Source organism: Larus michahellis, chromosome 21 (genome assembly GCF_964199755.1).
Source record: "Larus michahellis chromosome 21, bLarMic1.1, whole genome shotgun sequence".
In the NCBI taxonomy this organism is placed as follows: Eukaryota; Metazoa; Chordata; class Aves; order Charadriiformes; family Laridae; genus Larus; species Larus michahellis.
In genome coordinates, this window is record NC_133916.1 from 4,966,178 (window position 1) to 4,983,581 (window position 17,404).

At 50.4% G+C, this 17,404-nt stretch overlaps 1 protein-coding gene across 46 annotated transcripts in view; it reads left to right on the forward strand.

The window, feature by feature from the left end:
* NFASC (neurofascin) overlaps window positions 1–17,404 on the forward strand; it is a 96,228-nt gene that overhangs the window by 53,673 nt on the left and 25,151 nt on the right. For 21 of the 46 annotated variants that reach the window (XR_012584353.1, XM_074564233.1, XM_074564262.1 and 18 more), the window contains 17 exons: window positions 722–833; window positions 1,849–2,033; window positions 2,638–2,769; window positions 3,080–3,223; window positions 3,626–3,737; window positions 3,836–4,002; window positions 4,588–4,735; window positions 5,359–5,483; window positions 6,382–6,417; window positions 7,204–7,305; window positions 7,408–7,605; window positions 8,594–8,664; window positions 9,315–9,537; window positions 11,511–11,626; window positions 12,896–13,100; window positions 15,159–15,281; window positions 15,890–16,063. Coding sequence is in view for 42 of the 46 variants with exons in the window: in XM_074564233.1 (XP_074420334.1) it covers window positions 722–833; window positions 1,849–2,033; window positions 2,638–2,769; window positions 3,080–3,223; window positions 3,626–3,737; window positions 3,836–4,002; window positions 4,588–4,735; window positions 5,359–5,483; window positions 6,382–6,417; window positions 7,204–7,305; window positions 7,408–7,605; window positions 8,594–8,664; window positions 9,315–9,537; window positions 11,511–11,626; window positions 12,896–13,100; window positions 15,159–15,281; window positions 15,890–16,063 (2,373 nt within the window). In the remaining 4 variants the exon portion in view is untranslated. The remainder of the gene's footprint in view (window positions 1–721; window positions 834–1,848; window positions 2,034–2,637; window positions 2,770–3,079; window positions 3,224–3,625; window positions 3,738–3,835; window positions 4,003–4,587; window positions 4,736–5,358; window positions 5,484–6,381; window positions 6,418–7,203; window positions 7,306–7,407; window positions 7,606–8,593; window positions 8,665–9,314; window positions 9,538–11,510; window positions 11,627–12,895; window positions 13,101–15,158; window positions 15,282–15,889; window positions 16,064–17,404) is intronic. The other 25 variants (XR_012584354.1, XR_012584356.1, XR_012584355.1 and 22 more) reach the window with 3 other exon arrangements.

The window sequence follows — 17,404 nt, forward strand, 5'->3', positions numbered from 1 at the left end:
TTTTCCCCCCTACAAAGAGACCTTCGTTGTGTGTATCTGTAGAGAGTTGTCTTGTGTCTTCCTCTAGTTCTCTCCTGTTAAACTTTCCTGTCCAGTCCTGATATTTGTCATTTTGGTCACCAAGTTGTTCCTTTCCAAAGGGCACTGTCCCTCCAGGCCCCGCAGCTCCTCGTAAGGGTGGGAAACCTCCTTGGTGCTGCTGGAGCCGCAGGCAGCACCGGGATCCTCCGTGTTTCGGAGATCTCTGTGGCAAAGCGGCTCAGTTGTCCACGTAAACCCTTCCTGTGCCCATGTGTTCCTTTTGTCCTTCATTACGTGTTCTGTCCATCAGTATTTCCAAGTCTCATCTGATTCCAGCCCATTTCTTCGTGCTAGAGGCAGGGGTGGGCAGGAAAGGTGCTGCCCTGGTGGGCGCTGATGTGTGGGTCTTTTTCCCCATGGGTCAGCTCCCTCTGCCCATCCTCTGCTGCTTCTTTTCCTCCTTACCTCCCAAGCACCCTCTCTCTACCCTATTTTATTTTAGTTTTTTACTTTAAAAATTACCTTGAGCCCTTCTCTACTTCCCAGGTACATGACTGAGTTCAATATCCCAGGCTCGGCCAGAAACTTGACAGCTTCTCCCCGAAAACACCATGTATTTTTTAAAAAGAGTTTAAAAGCACCGTGTTTTCTTTGTTTGTTTTTTTTTTTTTTTTTCCTTCCCCTCTCCTGCTGATTTCAGCCCGAGGGATTACGGAAACAACTCCCAGCTTCATGTATCCCTACGGGACCTCGAGCAGTCAGATGGTGCTGAGAGGGGTGGACCTCCTGCTGGAGTGCATTGCTTCAGGAGTGTACGTACCGCTTCCCGGCCGGCAGAGATGGGGAGAGGGTGGTCCCCAGCCGTCCCCAGTGGGATGGCCTGGGACCAAGATACTGGATTACCAGTGGAAATGCCTCTGGCTAGGAAAAGGGATCATTCCCTTCCTTTTAACAATACTCTCATAAGCTACTTGAAGCATAAGAGCATGGAGCAAACAGAAGAGCTGAGGTTTGCAGCACTGTTCACAGAAGCAGGTGTCCTTGGATACTTGTTGTCCAAGGATAATTCAAGGATTATTCAGCCTGGAGAAGAGAAGGCTCCGGGGAGACCTTCCAGCCCCTTCCAGTCCCTAAAGGGGCTCCAGGAAAGCTGGGGAGGGACTCTGGAGCAGGGAGGGGAGCCATGGGATGAGGGGGAACAGGTTTAAACTGGAAGAGGGGAGATTGAGATGAGATCTGGGGAAGAAATTGTTTGCTGTGAGGGTGGTGAGCCCCTGGCCCAGGTTGCCCAGAGAAGCTGTGGCTGCCCCATCCCTGGAGGGGTTCAAGGCCAGGTTGGACGGGGCTTGGAGCAACCTGGGCTGGTGGGAGGTGTCCCTGCCCAGGGCAGGGGGTGGCACTGGATGATCTTCAGGGCCCCTTCCAACCCAAACCATTCTATTAATTCCCCACTGATTTGTCCTGAGAGCTATTTGCAAGTCTCCTGGATGCTCCTCACCACACTGTATGAACAAGGGGGGAGGATGTTTGTGGTCCATGTGGCTGCAGAAGCCTCCTGGGCTCAGGGTCAGGCTTCAGCTGCCTGGTGCTGCCAGACCAGCGCTCTGCATCCCCAGGCACGAGGCAGGAGACGGACCCTGCCCCCAATCAGCTGGTGATGCTCGGGGTCCTGGTTTAGGGGCTGTGGTAGGCAGGAGGTTGGCCCAGAGGTTGGATCAGTCCTTCTTCCTGGCTGTGAGTGGTTCCGAGTGTGGAAACCCACACTGTTTTCTTAGGAGTATTTTTTTCTTGTCTTGCAAAAGCATTTAACTCCTTCCCTCTCCTTAGACCAGCACCAGACATCATGTGGTACAAGAAAGGAGGCGAGCTCCCAGCAGGCAAAACCAAGCTGGAAAACTTTAACAAGGCTCTTCGTATCTCCAACGTCTCTGAGGAAGACTCCGGGGAGTATTTCTGCTTGGCGTCAAACAAGATGGGCAGCATCCGCCACACGATCTCGGTGAGAGTGAAGGGTACGTCATCTTTACCTTGTCATCTTTTTTACCTTCGCAACCAGAAGCTGAGGGAGGTGCACAGGAGGGGATGCTCTGATTTTTTTGGTCAGACACTGGAATAGGCTGCCCAGGGAGGTGGTGGAGTCACCATCCCTGGATGTGTTTCAGAGTCGTTTAGATGTGGTGTTGGGGGATACAGTGTAGGGGAGAACTTTGTAGAGTGGAGATAATGGTTGGACTCGATGATCCCAAGGGTCTTTTCCAACCTAAATGATTCTATGATTCTATGATTTGTCTCAGTGTCTGAAAGTGGGAGCGGGGTCACTGGTCATTCTGTGGGGGCTGTCTCTGTGCTGTATCCAGTCACACTTGCTTCTTGTCCAGACTGCCCTAAAAGCAGCATGAGATGTGATCCCAGCAGAGCTTCACTGATATAAATGGTTGCGTTTTTGTGTGGGCAAAGAGTGGGGGAAGGGGACTCTCCGCTCTCATCGCACCCAAGAAAGCCCCCTCGAGAGGACGGTGGTGTCCTCGCCTTGGTTCAGCAGGGAGCAGTGGAGAGGGCATTCTGGACGAGGTAGTACTGCTGCGTTTCAAACTGGTGCATTGGTGTATTTTAAAGCTGCTCCATACTGGCTGGACGAACCACAAAACCTCATCCTGGCCCCCGGCGAGGACGGCCGGCTGGTGTGTCGAGCCAACGGGAACCCCAAGCCTGCGATCCAGTGGCTGGTGAACGGCGAGCCTATAGAAGGTGAGCAAGGAGGAATCTGTTCCTCCTTTACAAAAAAACCTAGCCAAGGATCTCGTGGCTGGCCACCAGAGCCAGAGGTGGTGCCAGGCACCGTGCTGGGCTGTGTGCGTGGGCTCTGGCATCGCAGCACATAAACCACCTGCTTGTCTGAGACAAGGCCAGTGGAGGGAACCGCGTCTTTGTAGGCTGTGGAGGTCATCTGCCATCATCTGGTTTTATCCCGGCTGAAATGGAAAGATGCGTAATGATATTGAGAGTCTTGTGAATTTTAATTTAAAATTTAATTTAAAGAGTGCTGTCTGTTTTGAAGCTTCTCCCCCCAACCCGAGCCGAGAGGTGGCTGGAGACACCATTGTATTTCGAGACACCCAGATCGGCAGCAGTGCTGTGTACCAATGCAATGCATCCAACGAGCACGGCTACCTTCTCGCCAACGCCTTTGTCAGCGTCCTGGGTAAGTACTTATGGCAGATGAACATCCTATACTCAAGTTTTCCCTGCAGAAGTTCTGTATTTGCTTTCCTCTTTGTCGTTAGCTACTCTGAGACTGATATACCTTTGTACATGGCCTCTGCAGCTGGGCTTCGGAGCAGAAGTCCATCGTCATGGACCTGCAAAGCCAGGCAAGGCTGAGCAAGTCCTGTTGGCGCTCAGATGTAAGCCGATTCGTGTAGCGAGGCTAGAAAGGGAAGGAGAGATGAGAGGGAATGGAGAAGCTCTACTGAGTCTTGAAAGTGCCACCAAGGAAGAGCGAACAAAAGAGAAGGGAGGGTGGAAGAAAAGACTGGAAAGGGAGCAGCGGTCTGGAAACTGGTTTCTTTTCTTTCTCAATGGCTGTGCTTTTTGCCGTTTGCAGATGTGCCTCCACGGATACTGGCCCCCCGCAACCAGCTCATCAGGGTGATTCAAAACAACAGGACCCGACTCGACTGCCCCTTCTTTGGCTCGCCGATCCCCACCTTGAGATGGTAAGAGCTGCAGCACATCCCCTGCCAGCCTGGAGGGGTGGGAAGGGGAGGTTTCCTGCTCTTTCTTCCCTTACAATAGCACTTTGTGGTGTTGTGAGGTTTAAGAACGGCCAGGGGAACACACTGGATGGAGGAAACTACAAGGCACATGAGAACGGGAGCTTGGAGATGAACATGGCTCGGAAGGAGGACCAGGGCATCTACACTTGTGTGGCTACCAACATCCTGGGGAAGGCGGAGGCCCAGGTTCGCCTGGAGGTCAAAGGTAAGGGAATGAAGGGCTCGTGGTCAAAACGGTCTCTTGGATCTTCTGAAACTTGCAGCAGAAATAATAACTGAGGTTCAGGGAGGGTTGGTTGTGTGCTCCAGCAGTCTGTCAGCAGGACAGGCGCTACATAATTTGGAGCTGGAATCCAGGAAAGGGCAGAGATTCCCTTTTAATGTTGAAAAAAACCCGACCAAGTCTGTGTATATACTGAAAATGTAGAAGGACTTGATGTGGATATTGAGCTGTGAGATGCCATTAAGCATTGCAAAAAGAAATCCAAAGTGTATATCAGGGTTAACTGATGGCAACAAAACATTTTCTGAATCAAGTTTCCACCGGGGCTTTCCCTGTTCAGCAAAACTGACTGCTGACTCCGAAAACTGGGTATTTTCTTAAAGGGTCAGCATGAATTAATGGCTTGTTAAATTAATTTATTTGTATCAGAGACAGTTCGCTCTAGCAAGCTCGATGAACGCTTGATGTGCCTGCTTGTCTTTTCCAAGTAACGCCACTCTTCATTGAGTTCCTGAGCTGAGACCCAGCAGTTTGGGTGTTTAACGCTTTCTTTCTGCCTTTGTGCAGACCCAACAAGGATCGTGAGGGGACCAGAAGATCAGGTGGTGAAGAGGGGCTCCATGCCTCGCCTCCACTGCCGCATAAAGCACGACCCGACGCTGAAACTCACCGTCACCTGGCTGAAAGACGATGCACCCCTGTACATGGGAAACAGGTCTGTCTTTAGCAGTTTCAAACCCAGAACTGTCAGACTTTTTACAGAACGTTTCAGGAGTCACCTGGGCTAATAAGGACAAACACTGAGTTCCCATCTCGGCAGCATTTGCTGTTCTTCATACTTGTAACGTTACTAGCTCCTGCCAACAGACACTGCCTAGCAATTCAAATTGACTTATCAGTAAATCAAGACATTGACTATAGGTTTTATTTACAGGTATATTAGGACATCTTGATAAAACAGGTGGTTTAATAACGAGCTTCTTCAAAATTAATGTTTATCTGCTGCGAGTGGTACAGTTGTAATTTCCTTTCCAAGCTGGCTCCCTTCTCGTGGAGTGAGATCTGATTACGGGACATGAACCAGGCAGAGGTCGGACCGTTTTCCTAAAAGTGCGATTATTCCAGATAGATACCACAGCGCGTTCACCGATTCCTTAGGAAATGAGGTTTCCAAGAATAACTCAACACATCCTTAGCTGATAAAACCTTCAGACCAGAGATGTACTCCTCGTTCTGTTCAGGCTTTTATACGCATTTTATCAGAGAACAGTTAGACCTCCATCCTGCTGCCTAATGTGCTTAGCACAGTTGGGTGATTATCGTTCTCATCCCTTTAAGGATGAAGAAGGAAGATGATGGTCTGACAATATATGGCGTGGCTGAGAAGGACCAAGGGGACTACACCTGCGTGGCTAGCACGGAGCTGGACAAGGACTCGGCTAAAGCGTACCTCACCGTACTAGGTAAAGCTGTCCTCCCAGCGTCCTGGCACGGTATTATTTTTAATACAACAGACTGACTTCAAGGTCAGACCGAAAGGGTGATCCGTGGTCACAGACTCGTCCTCTGAAGCAGCGATGCTCGGGGAGGCGCTGGCCCAGCAGTTGTTCCGTTGCTGCAGGACTCGGCAAGGACGCGCTGCCTAATCTCCCACTGACAATGGCATCGAATCCGAGTCGAAGGAAACCTGCGTTTGAGACCCAAAAAAAAAAAAAAAAAGGGTAGTTATTACATACAGCTAAAAATATCCAAACATGGATGTTGAAGCTCTGTGAGAACAGTTCTAAATTTGTAAGTGAATTCAAGCGAATGTCAGGCTGCTGAGCAACACTGGAGAGCCGGGGGTGAGGGACCTGTTCCCAGCCTTGCAGGTCCCCTTTTCAATATGGGGAGCGACAAACCTAAACCCATTCCCCCGACGAGATCTACTCGAAAAACACAGATTTATCAGTCCCTGCTCTTGGCCACCTCAGATCTTGCTGACGTGCTGTGTTCACGGGAGTGCCCCAACCAGCCAGGACCCGCAGGGCCCTACAAAAGTCAGAGCACAGTATGAATCTCCTGTCCCTAATAATTTGGCTGGGCTTGATTTATTTCCCTTCCTTTTCCCCTAATTGCTAATTAACCCAAAGCAGGCTGATGTTTCCCCTTTGCTGCGTACGAGAAGTATGAGTAAAGGCGTGCAGAGCGTGCCTGGGGGTCTCTGGGGGAAGGAGGTACCTTCTCTGGTCCCCGGGCAGGATCGGATTCTTCTGAAATCTGTAACTCTGTGTGTAACCTTCTATTTGCCAGGTGCTCCTTTGGCCACCCAAGCTTAATGACTAAACTAACACCGTTAACAACCAATGTCTTACCTTGCAGCTGTCCCTGCTAACCGTTTGAGAGACTTACCTAAAGGTAATCATCACTAATTCATTGGGTTTATTTTATTGTGTAAATTGATTTTGGTTTGCCTTGCCAATAATGCCAACAGAAAATCTAGGTGTAGCGGCTGAAAAAGCTGGGAGCTGATGCTTCCAGGTCCTGTCCGCGTTGTCCTTGAAAACCCATCCAGATGGCCATGGGTAGAAAAGTCCTGTGTCACATCATTTCGTGTCCCACAGTGCCAGTGCCAGCATCACCTTACCCATACCTGGAAATGGTGAGAGCCCTGATGGGAGAAAAACAAAATCACATTGAATCCCTTGACCTTTACCTGGAAAACAGTTATTACTGTTACTGCATGAGCTGGTTCCGTGCGACCGTGTGGGTTGTGACCAGATAAAGAAACCAGAATTGTGCCCAGAGCACTTTCTAATGAGTTTGTATTTTCATTGAGGCTTGGTGCCCTTTCTGTTCTATCTGTTTGCATTGATATTTTGGACAGCTGCGTGTAGTTTGTTGTAAGATCATATATCCCCCTGTTAAGCCACTATATTGTGCTTCCACCACTAGGTAACATCAGTCGTGCAGGGGGCAGCTGGAGTTTCAAGGCACAATTAGTACATGAGAACATTTGTATTTAAAAAATTGCACTGATCCACCAAGAGCTGCAGGACGTGAATCGTGCCACAGAGCACGTGTCCCCCCACGGGGCTGGGCCAAGACGGCCAGGGCTTCCCCTCCCGGGAGAAGCGATGGGAACTGGGACTCCCAGCTCCTGGGACGATCCCAGCCTAATTTGTCTCGTTACTCGGCCAACAGAACGACCCGACCGGCCCCGTGACTTGGAGCTGACAGACCTGGCCGAGAGGAGCGTGCGGCTGACGTGGATCCCCGGCGATGACAATAACAGCCCCATCACAGGTCAGCTGCTGGACCCTCTGCCCCGTATCCCTCCCGAAAGTGGAGGGAAAACTTCCCTTGTGAGCTGAGCCCTCACCCCCACCTCTCCGTCCTCTCCCCCAGACTACATCGTCCAGTTTGAGGAGGACCGGTTCCAACCTGGCATGTGGCACAACCACTCCAGGTACCCCGGGAGCGTCAACTCAGCCGTCCTGAGCCTCTCTCCTTACGTCAACTACCAGTTTCGGGTGATTGCGGTGAACGACGTGGGCAGCAGCCTGCCCAGTGTGCCCTCCGAACGCTACCAGACCAACGGGGCACGTGAGTACCGTCCACCCTGTCCCTCTACCGAGGTGACTTGAGGTTGTTCTTTAGCATCTGGCCACCACTCTCCGTGTAAACTCTTCCCTCGTGGTGTCTGATCACAGCTCCTATAACAGAAAGAGATTTCCACAGGTGAGGGAATGAGCTGCTCCATGCATGTGCTGGGGTGAAATTTTATATATCACATCCTCAAGCCCACGACTGGTGTTCTGCAGAGCAGCAAAACTTAAATGGAAAGATTTATGCAAAGGTCGCTCCAGTAGAGTCTGTTGAAGGAAAGCCCAGTTTCACCTTACAGAGAAGCTTTCTAAAGAAAGCCTTTCATCCTTTCTGACCACAGGAAGCTCAGAAGTCTCTTGGAAAATTAGACTGAAGAGTAAACTGGCCACAAGCAAAAGGCATTTTGTTCCAAAACTGCTAATTCACTGTGCGCTGCTAGAGCTGGCCAGGAGCCCAGACTGATGCAGGAGGAAAGTGTGCTCCAGTCCACGACCAGGACTCGGGTCTTCAGTTTGTGTGCCCGGTGCTTTGTACGTTGTAGAATACTTGGGAAAACTCATACGAGGAATTCACAAGCAGCTCGGTAGCTTTGCTGCATTTCTTAATTTAACCAACGCAGAGATACTTCTGCAATATCTGCTGGCACCTAGTGTTGGCTTTCGACATTGCTCTTCTTGTTTCAGATTTCAAAAGTGTCAGACTCGGCTCCTGGGGTTGCTTCACAATGGCTGTCTTTCAAAGATTTAGGACATTTTGGTAAAAAAAAAAAAAAAAAGAGGCTCCTAAATAAGTGGCCTGGTTTTCAAGAGTGCTGAGAGTCTCATGTTCCATTAACCTGAATGGGAACTTCTGGAAAAATCAGGCCATTAACTTCTCTCTTGGAAGTACTTTTGGCTTGCACAGTAGAGGGTTTTTCACCACTCAAATGCTCGTTTTTTCAACATTATAAAGTGCTTTTTTTTTTTTTTTGCAATGCGAATTTCAGGTCCTGAAATTAATCCAACAGGAGTTCAAGGTGCAGGGACCCAAAAAAACAACATGGAGATCACCTGGACGGTGAGTTCTTCTTTGATGCTTGACAGCCACCCAGCATCTTACCATTAGGGCCACAGATGCTGAGATATAGAGAGCTCCGCATCTCCAGCACGTGTGATGTACCACACAGAATACCGCAAACTCGCAAACTTAATGATCCTAAAGGCAATAAAAAGCGGGAGATGCATCTACAAGAAAGGCCATTGTTAGTGCCTAGAAGGTGGTTTGTGATAAAACCAGTAATTTGCACCAACGTAAGCCAAAGAAAAGATGTAGGATCACAGATACAGATTAGGGAGGATGCTCCGAGTCTGATTCCTTAAGCAGTACATAGGGCTTACAGACCAGCTCTTGCTTTTCTTCGTGGACCAGCAGGTGTCATCCACAAATAAGCCAGCATCTGTGAGGAGGATAGAGATTGCAGTGGAGTATGCAGAGATTGCATACGGACTGGAATATACGGATATGGTTCTTGCTCCTGCTTTGGGTCTGGAGGGCAAGGACTCGGTATGTCTCTCTTTGGGAACAAAAGCATTGACCTCCTTTGAGATTCGCTGAAGGAGCGTGAAATAAGAACCAGCTGCTGAACAGAACTTTCTGGAGCTCCAGGGCAGAGAAATAGAGTTGCACTTTCTCCTTCTCACTTTCTTTTTCTGTTTTGGTCCATTAAGCCTCTGAATGCAACTCAAGCTTATGGGCCCAACCTCAGGTACATTGTGAGATGGAGGCGGAGGGACCCCCGAGGGAGCTGGTACAACGAGACAGTGAAGGCACCGAGGCACGTCGTCTGGAACACACCCATCTACGTTCCCTACGAGATCAAAGTGCAGGCAGAGAATGACTTTGGTAGAGCACCGGAGCCTGACACTGTCATCGGCTATTCGGGGGAAGATTGTGAGTATTTTCTCAGCCAGAAATCGTAAGTTTTTAAGAAGGGCAGGATCCCAGCCAAGGTCAGTGGGTTGGCACCTGTGACCGGGACACGTTCACAGCACTGCTTGATTTGGCACAAAAATCCAGTTCCAGGCATTGGAAGAAAGAGATCTGGCCATTGGATTACATTCTGGGCTCTGCCTACATGACCCAAGGGTCACTTAGACCCTTGCTCTCTATAAGACCCAGATAACACGGTGGAAGACGGTAAGATTTCATTTAAGATGAGCTCTGGCTTGTATGCCAATAAAGTGCATTAAATTTTTTTGCTCCTGACATCTGCGGAGCACTGAGTTCATCTCAGAATGGCCAAAAGGGCCTTGGTTGAACTGAACTGGATTCTTGTGCCTCTCTGATATAAGGCCCCAGCTAAACCCCAGCTTGGGCTCCTGTTTGCAACACACCATTGGCTCAGCTTATCTTTCTTTAAAACAGCCACACGGAACAGCAGCCGGCTTGTTTAACTCGCTCTTCACCTTCTTTCTGGGCTACTGGTATCACCTTCTGCGCCTGTAGCATCCAAGACTCTGAACTACGATTATCCATATTCTGTTAGGATAACGTGGTTTGCTGCCAACAGCTTTTTTAAAATATATATCAATATATATATTATTTCCTCACACTGCAGCATTGGTGGGGGTCCCTGGCTGTGTGACTCTGGGATTCGCGAGAAGGAAGGTAGCTAAGGCAGGTAACCGTCCCTGACTCTAGGCTTGAAGTCAAGGGGACACAAACAGGGCACAGCAATTTCAAGAAAATCTGCAATCTTGGCGCTGAGATAGCACGTCCGACACATCCTCCACCTGGGAATCTTCTCCCAGAGGAGACAGGGCAACGGGAAGGAAAACAGGCAGAAATGGTGGGAGTTGGGGTAAGAGTGGAGCACTGGAAGCAAAGCTGGACCTAACTTGTTTCTGGAAAAGCTCCACAAGCACCCAGCTGCACCCTCATCTCTGTATTACCTGTCTGTGCGCTACCAGGGCTGGTTTTTTTCTAGTTTCAGTTGAAAACTTGTGCAATAATTTTGAGTTTTGGGAGGATGTGAATGAGCCTGGACGTGTGTGCTGTACACGGAGGTAACCCAGGGAGACCAGAGCTCCCCTATCACACCCCAGACACAAATGTGTTCCTGCCCGTGTCCCGAGGGGTGGGACAAGGTAAAAAAAAAACAAAACACAAACTAAAACCAAACAAAAAACTCTAGTCCCTGCCCTGTCATGTCTGAATTGCTTCACAAATCACTGCAGATTTCTACATACGAGCAGGTGACCTGTAAAGAGGAGGTAAAAAACCCCAACTGGATCGACAACAGGTTCTGGCCAAATTCAGATTAATGGATGTGGAAACAGCGGGTGGTTTTGTAACTCTTGGGTCTCACGGTGGCCAGGCAGGTGCAGTGGGAGGGGGAGGGATTTGGTGGTACCCTGTGGTGACTCAGGTTCCTTCCTTGCTGATACGTTCCTTGCAGCAGTTTGTAGGAAGCCCTACAATGAACTGTATCGCAAATATTCTCATGATGGCTGGCTGAGTGAAATATAGGGGGGGGTTCCCCCTCTTCCTGTGCAAGCACTGCTAAAAGAACCACTGATCAGCTTTTAAAGTGCGCACATGCCAGGGAGAAAGTGAGGGGGACAGAGGTGAGTGATGCTATTCGGTGTATTCACAGGGTGGTAGGGTCTGCTCGCCCCCAAGGAGGGCAGCCAGGAAGCTGAGAACTGGCCTGTTGCTGCTGGTTTATCTTTATCAGATTTGGAAATCTTTGGAAGGAGGGAGAAAAGAGATGGTTATCCCCATGAGAACGCTGTCGTGGTGCCCGCAGATGGCAGAGCCGGCGTGTGGGGCAAAGAGGGCAGAGGGGCGTCCGTCCGTCTGTCTGACCTCCAGGGTCCCGCTGGGTGCCTAACCTACACTCTCCTTTATCCCTGAACGCTCAGATCCCAAGGCTGCGCCTACGGATGTTAGGATAAGAGTTTTAAACAGCACTGCCATTGCTCTGACCTGGACCCGAGTGCACCTGGACACCATCCAGGGACAGCTCAAGGAGTACAGAGTGAGCACACCCAAATCCCGTCGGCACTGACCAGTAACACAGCTAACCCGCTCGCGAGGCGCGGTGGCCCCGGTGATGGCGCTGCCTGCCATGGGGATGACCGAAAACTCTCCTCCGGCCATCAGGACCCTTTTCCCGTGGCCAGGTGCAGAGCACAGGGGCTGAGCACCAGGGATGATGTGCCTTGGTTTGCTCTTTGTGGCACCTGGAGGGGGCTGGGGACATCTCCCATTGCCCCCCCCGCCAGGGCTCGGGGCTGGGCTGGCCCTTCCCAGTTGGGGGTGTTCAGACAAAGCAAGTGGGGCTGCCCTTGAGCACGCAGAGAGGGACTCGGGGGGGTCCTGCCTACGCAGCGAGGTGTCTCCTGGCTCTAGAGCTGCCCAGAACCATGGGCTGGCTGGCTCTTGGAGGGGGGGAGGCGGGGAACGACCTCAGATATGTACACACAGGCTAGTTTTTGTGTCATCCCCAAAGTACCCGCATCATCTTTTAATGAGCACCAACCCCCGCAAAGCCTAAACCCAGCAGTTTGTACTAACTGGCGACTAAAGATGGCATGGATCATGTTTGTTCATGTCCTGCTAAGGTAAAACACCCACGTTTGTGTACAGAGGCTCAAAACAAGCAAAAGTCTGGACAGAGCCCCTTCTAGCAGAGTTTACGACGTTACCAAAAGCACACGTCCCACAAACAGTTATAGCATTTAAAATCCAATAATCCGCTGGACATAAAGAAAGCTCCCTGGGTGCTGCTTTCTTTTTTTTTTTTTTTCCTGCCTCTGCTCTGTCATTCTGGTCTATTTTATGAATGAATCTTATTTCTGCATGAAATAAGATTTACAGTCGGGGCTTCGAACGGGAGATTTTTTCCAAGTCCAGACTTTCCTTTGTGCCTGGACGCGTCCCACCTTTCCTTGTACACCGCGACGGTACTAACCCGGGTAGAACGGGAGAGTCACTCGATGCCTCTCGCTCGGTAGCCAGAAATGGCTCTTTTTGTAGCCTGAGCTTACCTGGTTTTGCTCCAGGACCTTCGATAAGTACTTAACCCCGTGCTCATCCTCTTCCTCGGGTAACACCACTGACCTGCCTCGCTGGGGGGACGTGGAGCTTCATTAATTGCTCTAAAAGGCTTCTGCAGCCCAGAGCTGCTCTTTGGAAAGGCGAAGTTTTGCTCTGCTTTGTTAATGAAAAAAAAAAAACAACACAAAACAAACCACAATTGCACTTAAATGGGAAAAGCTTCACTTGCCATGCATGTTTCTTGAAGGCCTATTTCTGGAGAGACAGTAGTTTGCTGAAGAACCTGTGGGTCTCCAAAAAACGGCAGTATGTGAGTTTTCCTGGAGACCGAAACCGGGGCATAGTGTCCCGGCTGTTTCCTTACAGCAACTACAAGCTTGAGATGGTTGTAACCAACGGGCGAGGAGACGGGCCGCGCAGTGAAGTTAAGGAGTTCCCCACACCCGAAGGAGGTATGTTCTGGGGAGGGGGGGATTGCAGGTACCATCCCTCGGACACGTGCTGGGAGAGGTTTGGGTGGTTCGGCTCTGGAGCGGGAGCCGCGATGCTGCTGGGAAGATGCTCTAGGGACCATTTTTAGCTGAGCCTGGGCAGCGTCACTGTCACACGGCGCTGCCTTCGTCACCGCGGGGTAGGTGACATCTCTGCAGCCACTCCTGGCGCTGTCTCACCAAGCTGAACTCCCCTTCAGGTGCTCTGAACACATCGGCGAGTCTCTCTCAGGCTGAACAAGGGAAACGTTTGCGAAGCCTCTCCAGAGGCTCAGCGCCGTGCCCTTCGTTTGCTGCCTGACCGGCAAATGTCACCGCACCTCCCCGAGCGGCGGGTCGCCCAAACGGGAGGGAATATATTCATCGTGCTCAGTAAAAGGCAGTAAAATCTCTGTAAGACCTAAGTACTTTTGTTCTGAAATCACGTCACTAATGCCCCCGTCAGGCTTTTAAGGCAAGAGCGCCTCATTCTTCTGTTTAAAGAGCTCGTGTCAAGGATGAACTGGAGATTTTAATTTTCTTGCTGTGACAGGAGCTATTTATAGACGCGCCAATAACTTTTTGTTGGAGCTGCACTTTCAGTGCCTGGCAGTGAACCTTGCCAGAGCACAGATGGTTTTGGCACAGTATGTTACGAAAACGCAAGAGGAGAAAACAGTAGAGACTGGGGAAAAAAACCTGTCTCAACTGACAGAAAATGCTGTGGGGTCTCCCTCTTCCTCTTCGGTCTGTTCCTGCTGCACAAGAACAGCATCCCCCCGGCCTGTCTCCTTCTTCCTTAACATCTTCTGGGATGCTGTCACCATTGTCTAAGGATTTGGTTTAAAAAGAAAGGACTCTGTTCCAGTAGGGCGGTTTTACAGTCAGGTGCATTTTGATGGCGCTGCTTATCTGTGTGCCAGCGGCATGGTGCGTTCGGGGCAGATACGTGCATTTGGGGTAGGAACACGCACATGTGGGTGGCACTGATGGAAAGGATTATACCAGATTGTACTCTTGTCACAAGTAAGCTGCTGATTTGTTTTTTTTTTCCTTCTATTGACTATATATCAATGTTCAGGAGATTGAATGATATTCTGCAAAGCTTCTGTTTAAAAGAAATACTTCTGTTTTTAAAAAAAAAAAAATCGCCGATCTCTCAGATCAGAGAGCCAAGTTCTTTCCCCAGTCAAGACACTGCAGTTACAAGTAAACCAGGAGACCAGTTTCATTCAAGGATGTGTAACGCTTTCCTTCCTTTACTAGCTTTGACTAAGCAGCCATAAAAGCAGCCGTTCCTCGGGGTAAGGACCACTGCACACCTGCACCGGCTCCCTGTTACAGGGCTCTAGGCATGAATAACACAGAGAGCCTTTGCAATAAGAGAAGCTGCTGTACTGTTTTTCCCTGTTGCGACAGATAAACGGATGAGGTGGAAATGATGGGCTGGGTGGGGGCTGTAAACGAGACCAGTAAAGTGGAAAAAAAAAATATATAGAAAGATATATAAAAATACACATACACAAATATATATAAATATATATATATACACACACAAAGATATATATATAAATATATATACAAACATATAACTATATACACACAAATATATATAAATATATATACATACACACAAATATATATAAAAATATAGATAAAAGCCCTACAGCAGCGGGACATGAACACGGTCACAGCTCCGCTTGACGGCTGTGGCAGCTCTCGCGGTGCCTCCCCGAGCTGTGCGCCGGAGGCAGCGGTACGGGGGGGCGCTGGGGCTGCATGCCGAGCTGCTCGGGTTGCTGCCCCCTGCACACCCCGCTGCTGCGAACCCTGGGCTGGCGCATGGTTTCTGGCACAGATTCTTGCTCAAGCGGTTTCTGCCTTTTAGTGCGCGCGTGTGTGTTCTCTCTGTGCATGTATTTACACGTGTCTCGAGTGTGTCAGTCAGCCTGCGATGTATACCGTATTGTAAGGTATGTTATCTTGTATGTTTTTTTTTTCTTCTTTCCCCCTCCTTCCCGGTCCCATCCTCCTCCCAAGTGCCCAGCTCCCCCAGGTATTTAAGAATCCGACAGCCAAATCTGGAAAGCATCAATCTGGAGTGGGATCACCCAGAGCATCCCAACGGAGTCCTCACAGGATACAACCTTAGATATCAAGCCTGTACGTTCCACACATTATCTTCTTAGTGATAATCGTTAAGTCCTTAACTATTTTCCTTGCTGCTAATTGCCCCCTCACCTAGCCCAGAAAGCTCTCCCTGCGGACTTTCAGCCGGAGACAGGAGGTGCTGGCGATGGAGAGGGGTCCTGGCGCAGCGCTGGGCGGCCGCAGTTAACCAGGGAGGGTGGCGGGTGCTCAGCCCTTCTCCAGACTCGACCACCGAAGGGAAATAAGCTTGGTTTCTGATTTAGAAAGACCTTTAAGTGCAATCTGAGTAGTTTATGTGCTCACTCAAACACAAGCTCCTCTGGCTACGCAAGGAGATGCTGCCCAGAGCGCAGCACGCTCCGCAGAGCCCAGTGCGATGCCCGCGGCAGCACAGCCTGCCACTTGTGCCGTGCCCTTCCTTGGCCACCTACACTACCCTGAATGTCCCCGCTAGCACGTCCCCCAGCCACTAAGTCACCAGCTGCCCTAGATTTAGTGTATTTAACAGCTCTGAGTGCATGTGGCCCCCAGTCGGCCCTGGGGGCGAGGGGGCGAGGGAGATGGCACGGTGTATTTCTGCGACAAGGCTGAAGCCACCACGACCTGCCTTTCCTCCCCAGTTAATGGAACCAAAACGGGCCGAACCCTGGTAGAGAACTTCTCTCCCAACCAGACAAGGTTCACCCTGCAGCGGACAGACCCCATCTCGCGCTATCGCTTCTTCCTGCGTGCACGGACCCAGGTGGGAGAAGGAGAAGCCATAGTGGAGGAGTCGCCAGCTTTGCTGAACGAAGGTAGGTGCAGCAGCAAGAGCTCCTGGCTTTGCTGGGGGGGGGGGGGGGGGGGGTATGGAGGGGGGGTGATGGTACATGCGTCAGCTGAAAACTACAGGTCAGGGAATCAGGTGGTGCACAGAACAGCCCGTACAAGGTGTTAACTGGTGTACAGCTACTATTTATGGCAGAGATAGATGGATGGATGGATGGATGGATGGATGGATGGATGGATGACCAGGATGAATACTGCAGCAGAAATGCTGGTGACTGGTGGACTGTCCTGTGCTCCAGGGACCATCTCGCTGACCCCCACGCAATTAGCGTTCCTCACCTGCCCTCGATCAGGAGGGCATCATGCTCTCTTCTTGCAAAAGGTGAAGCTCTAATCCGCCCCTCTGCCCTCTAATCTGCCTAAATAAGGGGCAGATGAGGGTGATTTTTACACGTCTCGAAGGGGTGCAGCAGCTGCATCCTCGGGGCAGTGCACCCCAGCAGGGGCTATGGTGCCGCTTCCCTGTCACCCCATAACCAGACGCCGACCCGACCCTCCAAAGCGAAGCCCCAACTCCCGGATCCCTTAATAAGATAAAACGCCCATTGTGGGACATTCATCAAACTAAGTGAAAGTTCAGGAGCCCTGAGGGAACTCGTGGAGACAAAAGCTGGCTCTTTCCTTTCTTTAGCGTTTGCTAAAAGAGCTATGATTTGGTTAGTGCTCTGATTTAATGGAGTTTTTGTCTCCTTTCCTCCATCTCCCCCTCCCCAACTAATGGCACTGAGTAGGAAAAGCAATTCCTACCGATGACCCAGTGGAAATGAAATATTTCCCGACACCTCTTAGGTGGGCTCCAGCACCGCTAATTGACGGGCCAGGATGGGAGATGGGGCTGTGTTTGCGATTGGAGAAAAAAAAAAAAAAAAAAAAAAAAAATCGGTTAAATTACACCCTGGCAAACCTGGGAGGGGGCACGTCATTGCTTCAAAAAAAGGAGCTTTGCTGAACAAAGTGCACAGGCACAGGGATCGGCTTGAAGTTGTCGGTGCAGAATCAATAGTTCTGGGTGTTTCATATACGTTTGTTTTCCTGGGTTTGTGTCTATACGCTGGTAACAGGGACTGTTAGGGGAGCACGGCTAAATAACAGCCGTAACCAACCGCGGTTGTGTATTGCTTCACTGATTGTACCGGGAAATAGCGGGTACAGCGTACGCCAGCCTGACAAGGTAAGGGTCCCTGGCCACAGGGTCGGGGACACAGACGGGTGGTGGCACCCAGGGACCAGCTGCTGCCACTCAGCAAAAGGACAAAGCACTGGCCGTTAAGCAGCGAGAAAAATTAGAGAGTCAAATCCCAGTTTGA